Source organism: Atta cephalotes (assembly GCF_000143395.1).
Source record: "Atta cephalotes unplaced genomic scaffold scaffold00023, whole genome shotgun sequence".
In the NCBI taxonomy this organism is placed as follows: domain Eukaryota; kingdom Metazoa; phylum Arthropoda; class Insecta; order Hymenoptera; family Formicidae; genus Atta; species Atta cephalotes.
The window spans coordinates 794,209-801,424 of record NW_012130087.1 but is presented as its reverse complement, the minus strand read 5'-3'; the positions used below and the strand labels follow the sequence as shown (position 1 = coordinate 801,424).

The 7,216-nt window shown below is 30.5% G+C and overlaps 1 protein-coding gene across 1 annotated transcript; it reads right to left on the bottom strand.

The window, feature by feature from the left end:
- Window positions 1–3,603: 3,603 nt before the first annotated feature.
- Window positions 3,604–5,970, bottom strand: LOC105619829 (max-like protein X). The gene is made up of 5 exons (XM_012201346.1): window positions 5,934–5,970; window positions 4,376–4,525; window positions 3,935–4,305; window positions 3,750–3,860; window positions 3,604–3,669 (listed from the first exon to the last, which is right to left on the bottom strand). Exons 1-5 carry the CDS (start codon window positions 5,968–5,970, stop codon window positions 3,604–3,606), a joined length of 735 nt encoding a protein of 244 aa, XP_012056736.1.
- Between the last annotated feature and the right edge of the window lie 1,246 nt (window positions 5,971–7,216).

The following is a 7,216-nucleotide window of genomic DNA, read 5'->3' as shown; positions in this document are numbered from 1 at the left end:
CCTCCTCCTCCTCCTCCTCTCCTCTCTCTCTCTCTCTCTCTCTCTCTCTCTCTCTCTCTCTCTCTCTCTCTCTCTCTCTATTTTCCAAGAATTTTAATTCCGAATCTTTTCGCGTTACATCAAGAAATATCTGGTCTTGCAATTCATAAATTTCGCGCATAGTTCGTGTAGCGAAGAAATGTTCATTTTACACAGTGATGTTTAACATCGCGCAAAACTCTGACTTTACATACCCGTGTCCGACATTTCTAACATAAATTCCCTAAATGATAAATAGAACTGAAGATATATCAGTTGACAGACATCTAAGATTTATGTGAAAAACATTTTCATCTTTTATATCTTGAGTTATTCACAAATTTATGGTTCTACATGTTTTAATGTATGTATTACGTACGATGTTCGGGATTTTCGTATTCTCTTTCATCCGCAATAAAATGCGATTCTCTCCTGAAGTACTCATGTACTTCCTTAGATATAGATCTTGTCTGTTATTGTCTTTATTTTGGTGATAGCGAAGAGAATATATTCGGACTTGTTAGAAGTGTTAGAATTCAAGTAGAAATGTAGATAATCGATTGAGCGAAAGTGTCTGGTACACATCGAAAAAAAAAAATAAAAATAAAAAAAGGAAATGTGATTACGTCGAATGTGAAAAAGGGTAAGGCCTGCAGTGATGATTGCGACAGTGTGGAATTACTTTTTCCCTTTTTGCTCGATTTTCCGCCAGCCATCCTATCGTTACATTCGCTTCTGTGATGATCGAAAGACGTAAAAAATTCTACGCATTTAATCTAATCTACTGATAATTCGGTACACGGAAATATATCGAATTAATATAGAATCTATCTCGAATAAATAATAATTTGTTGTGATATATTAACACATTGAGTTGAAACTTAACGAATAAATGTAAACATTATCATAATAAGAAAAACTTTAATGTGGATGCCAGTAAAACATTAGTCGTAAAATGAAATCGACAAATAATTAAGAAAGAACAATGTCTAATAATAGTCAATTAAAATTAAAAATTGATTAATTTTTACGCAGTAATGGAAAATGTACTGTCATTTTCCGATAGTTCTTATTAAGGTTATTTTTTCGAGCTACAAATTACAAATAAAAAAAATATTTTTTTTGCAGCGTTCAATCGATTAGACTTATTGCAAAAAAATTAAAATGCGTTAAATAAATATTTGTTACAGCATCAACAGCGTCAAATTCACGAAACGAAATGGATGGACTTACAATCGCTGTCATTGTTCTCTCGATTTTCTGCTTCACAATAATGATCGTGATGCTAGTCTGTTATTTTTACGCTTTTCGAAATTTATTATGCCCGCCAGAAAGGAGATCCAAAAGGCGACGTCGAGGAAATCCCAGAGGAGAGTTCGATAACGCGAACAGAGCCGTGATACCATTGAACGATATCGCACAAGAAGAAAGTATGCCCACAGAATCCGATAAAATTTGAAGATATATATACTCGAGTACATATATATATATATATATATATATATATATATACACTCGATAAACTTAAATTAAATTGCAAAGCAAAAGATTTAAATGTGCAAACATTTAGAAGAAATTTCTTATAACAATTAAAATCATAAAAATGTGGAAATAAAACATGTTACACGGAACTATACAACTAATACAACTAATACAACTAATACAACTAACGATCATCGAGAAGAATATTTATATACTTTTGACAAACATTATATTCTTACAAGAGAGATTCTGATTGCAATATAAGGAAGAGGAAAAATTAATATACACACGAGAGTTTAATCGTGTATACATTCGTTCATTGTAAATATATGTTATAAATCTGTTATATACATAATCAGATGTACATACATATACATATATACACTATATGCCATTCGTTTATCGCAAAATGTATGCAATAAAAGATCTGGTAAAAATATTTGACATTAGTTATTTATAACAACCATATCAATTATTATGTATATAAAATAAATTTTTATTCATATTTTTCCCATATGCATTATACCTGTAATGCATGCAATGCACATCTCTTTTGGTAACTTATATAATTAAAGTCTAAAGATCTCAACTCAAAGAAGATATTATCTCAGAATTATCTTCACAAATCACAACAAGATGCTAATTATCCACGAACTGAAGGATATCCATGTTAGAGATAATTCACATAAAACTTAAATATTATACTATACATAAAAATAATACATAATTTTTTCAAGATCGTATATATTAACTAAACCATCAAACATTGCACGAATGAATATGCAATGAAAAAAAAAATGAATGTTTCTCATTTAATCTGAACTTAATTTTAATTTTGTTTTATTATTGGATTATCAAAAATCTGCTATATCGTCAACCAAACAAAGAAACAAAGAAATATATGCTCTTTGTTTTATAAACTTGGTTTTATATTTAAATATTATATAGTACGTCACGTTTTCTTTATAGATATAAGGATCTAACAAATTCTTCTGAAGAACAATAGCGGCCTTTATATACACAATCTTACCATATGCCAGGAGTGTACAGGTTGAAGAAGAAAATCAAAATCGTAAATTTAGAGCGTCATTCAAGAACGTTGAAGATCACACTTATGCTTGAGTATAGATTTATATGAAGGTAAAATTGTTGCAAAGATTGTTATTACATCTTTATATATTCTTAAGCGCACATTTCATTTAATTACGTTCAAGAGCAAAAATAAAAACTTGTGTTTTATTATATTCTTGCTTGGTTTCTGAAATTTTCAAATTTAGAAAATTCCATACTCTTGCATGGTTTCTAGTGTACAAGGATTTACATGCGCTCTTAACTCTGCCATTCTATTTGAACGCACAAACTTGCACGTTCTTATTCAAGGCATTTTAAATGACATCAAGCAAATGATAGTGGGAGCTCTGTATTTTAAATAAGCGCCAGTGTATTACAGCAAAGTGAAAAACAAAAAAAGAAAGGAATTTTCTGTATTTTTTTTCTGTTGTAGCATATTCATTGCATATCCACTAATTATTCACATACATACATTAGATGAATGATTTAGATATTATAATAAAAGAACATTGTAAAAGCCAAACATAACATTGGAGACACGGTTTCGAAGATGAAACGTTTCCATATAAATTTAGCTTATGGAAATCGATTGAAAAATAGTTTCCGGTATTATAGTCATTATTTATTACTAGAATGCATATCCTCAATAATTGAAATTAAATAGTGTCGACAAAATTAACTAGGGTATAAAAATGTTCCTTTCAAGAGAATCACTCTCATGCGCTCTAAGAAAAGCGTTATAGCTTTTCCTAAAATGCATATTTTTTTCTCGTTTTTTCTTTTAATGCAAGGGCCTCTTTCTTTGTGGCAAGAGCCACATTTTGCTTAGTTGCCTGGCTTGGGCTAATCTGCCCATGTTCTTATTATTCGCGCTTTTAAAGACTCTTTCTTACCTTTTTAAAACGTGTACTTATTTGTACGTACATACTTAACTATAACCTTGAAAGTTTTTCAACAAAATCAGGTAAGATTGTTCATATAAAGGCTGCTATTGTGCAGATGCGCGAATACCTTTCTCGAAAATGCACTTGATTAGCTGATTTGATTGTCAGCGACTGTGAGTTGTTGTAGTACCGAGAGTACTACTTGGCGCAGAGTCTAAGAAATTAATATTTAAATCAAATTTCATACAATTTAGAAAATAAAATAAAGGACGTATAAAAAATATAGTTGTTTACCTGAGGTTTACATTGTTCCTCCAGCCAACTGAACACGCAGCCAGATAATTCCGTGAAGTTAGCTACAGAGATATTGAACGTTTCGAAAAGGCGATTCATTATTGCCTTGAACTGCAACACAATACAAATAATATAGTTATCATAATTGTGGTAATTTAAACAGAAATAAAAAGTATTTCCATTACCACTTGAAACTTCATCTCGTCCGAGATACGCAATTCTGCTTGTCCTGGTTGTGTTTGATGCGCTTTGACAATCTGTTCGTAATTGGCTTGCATAATGCGCAACGCGACGACTTCTTTTCTCAGTGCATTACGTTCGTCCTCTTGTTTCTTCTTCTGTTGCAATAGAAACTGTATGTAATCGATGGATTTTTGAAGTACTGTAGCCTTGGAAATCTTATAGCCTGAGGAGTCTGTATGCTGACAAGTTGGAACTAAATCCTGAAGAGAATCATAACCCTTCTTGATAGCATCTCGTCTCTTCTGTTCGGCCTGTGTATGAGCTTCTCTCCTGCGCTCCTTATAGCTTATTTTGTTATCGCTATCTTCATCTTCTGAACATATCATTCATCAGTTAGTCAATTATATTACTGAGCAAGTACTTGATGGAAAACAAATACTTACCTGTATTATGTGCGGAAGAAGATGGCGTGTGAACTGACCCTGTGCTGCTACAACGGGAGAAAGTATATTTCTCTGTGGGACTAGACGGCTCCAGTTTCATGTCATTGTCTGGTTCTACATTACCACTGCTAGCACGCATCGTCAAATTAGCTGTTAACAAACATACAATACGCACATATACATTTAATTCAAATACATGATTATACAATATAGTTTTAATCAGAGTATAGTTTTAAAGATAAAAGATAAAAAAAATTATGGAATTAAAAAATATTAGCAATAACAATTCTATAATTGTATTTTAAAAATAAAGATACATCAAGTAAACTCAAATGGAATAAAATTAATTGAAATACATATTTGACTGTACATAAAAATCTAAGTATTTGCAAATATATTGATATATATTTCTTATCATATGTCTTTTCTACATATTTTTTATTTACATTTTACTAGTTGAAAAAAATATACTTTTAAAATTAATAAACACTTCAGAAATTTTAATAAATATTTTATTTTTCTGAGATAATACAAGAATGACTACATTATTTACATTTTATTAGTTCTATTTAAACTAAAGATTAGCTCAATCAGTAATAAGAATTACCAGCACTTAATGACAGATGATAATACATCTATAGACAATGATGTAGTTTTACAATCATCTCTTTATAAATAAATAAAATAATATAGTTACTATATAAATTTAAACTTTCTTTTCTTGGCGTCCTTTCACTGGCATCTTTTTTTTCAAATCCTTTATACCTATGTATCTGTTTTATTTTTTATCTGCTTTTCCTTTTTTTACATTTGCATTTTTTACAATGAAAAATTTTTTTTATTTTTGCATTAAAAAATTATTTTTGGAATACTACTTATTGAGAAATATTATTTATTTACTCTCTTCACTTCAAATCTTAATGTACTCGACGCATTTTCACTACACAAAATCCAACAGAAAAACACGACTAACGTACATTTTCCAAATATATATTCGTTTTATTTTGAAATAAAAAAATATATGAACATAATGCAGCTAAAAATTGGTCAAAGTAACGTTTCTAAAATGAACATGGCTAAACAGGACATGCAAGTGTCAGCACTATCAGCAAATGTTCGCAGACGTATTATATACATGTAAACAAGTTGCCAAAGTAATCACGTGGTCGGTTGCGCAGATTCGACTGCGCACGCAGAAATTCCGAAGTGGGGAACGCTTTTCCCCTACTCTATCATCTAGGAACAATGGCTGCGTTTGGAACTGTTATGCAACGGCATCAAAAGTGAACGTCAGGAATAGTCAGGATACGTTCAAAGAAATATAATGGTTAAACTTGAACGCACCGTGATCGGTAAATGGACTCGAATAACTGGTATCTTTTTCTCCACCTGGAGTTGCGCCTTTCACGCTTTTCATCCTCCGGGAATCGAACGTAAGTTCCCGAGTGTAGGAAGTACAGGACGGGGCAGGTAACCAGAAACAAGCGTGCAGAAAATCGCATGATAGGACAACAGAAAGGAAAGCTTTGTTTTTTTTTCTTTTTCTCTATTTACTCACGATTCTCATATCCATCCTTGTGTAACGAATCTGCCATGGTCGGTCTTGCGCGACTTCAACTACCTCTTGCTGAAGCAGCAGTAAATCAAAACGCGTACATGAAACGGTTATGATCGGAGAATGATCATAAGATGATCGACTCGAGATTTAAATGCGTAAAGAAGGAAAATTTCGGAAGGTCAAGGCACATTAGATTGCACAAGATTCTTCGGTCACACTCGATCACGACACCGCGAACGATCTCGTAATGATACTCGTATTCGTCCCGTAATGACACTTTTGCGTGGTGTCTACCATCTTTGACGGAAATGGAAAGACTAGTGAATAACACTAGTTATTTTCAGCCGCGCTATGTTGCACTTTCTGTGCTTAAGATGGGATGAGCGCGCAATTGAAAGAGAAAGGTAGCATTAAAAGAGGAAAGAAGTAAAAAATAAACATAATTAAAAGAATGCTAATGTATTTGCTCATCTCAGTTTAATCTTTCTCGCCTTTTTCTTTCTCTCTCGTATTGAAATAAGCTTGTTTTATATAAAAAAAGCTTTGACTGTTTAATAAACTAATTTGACTATTTAAAAACTATCATATTCAATTTTTCAACATAGATTAAATTTTCTCAGTTTAACTTTCTTTTATCTGTTTTTAATTATTAGACAAATTAGAGAATAAAGTTAATCTACTTGGTGAAAATGAATATTAATAGATTCCATATCTCGTTAGTAAAATTGAAAAAATCTTAGTCCTAACAATGGTTTGATTAATTAGATTAGAGAAACAAAAAGAAAAAAACTATTTTTCACATTTCGTACTTGAAAATCATAGTAAACTTCTGTTAATTTTGATATTTATAGTATATCAATTATATAAAATATATATGTTAGGTATTACATTTTCTATAAAACAGCATATGACTGAAATTATTTCATAATGATTAATAAAACACGAGACTGATAGTCTAACTATATCATTGAAAGTATTATATAAGACAATATAATATAATTTAATAACATCAATATAATTAATGATCTGTTACAAAAGACGCTTGGATGAACTGCAAAAAGATGTTGTCTTATGAAAACTTATGACTTGTATTAAAAGAAAAAATTAAATTAAAATTAAGTAAAAATTTAAGAATTTTAGAAGACTATAATATAAATGAACACAAAAAATTTACAAGACTTTTTTATCACATTACGAATTAATTTAACACAATTAATTAAAATTCAATAATTACAATTATATATATATATATATATATATATATATATATATATAATAATAAA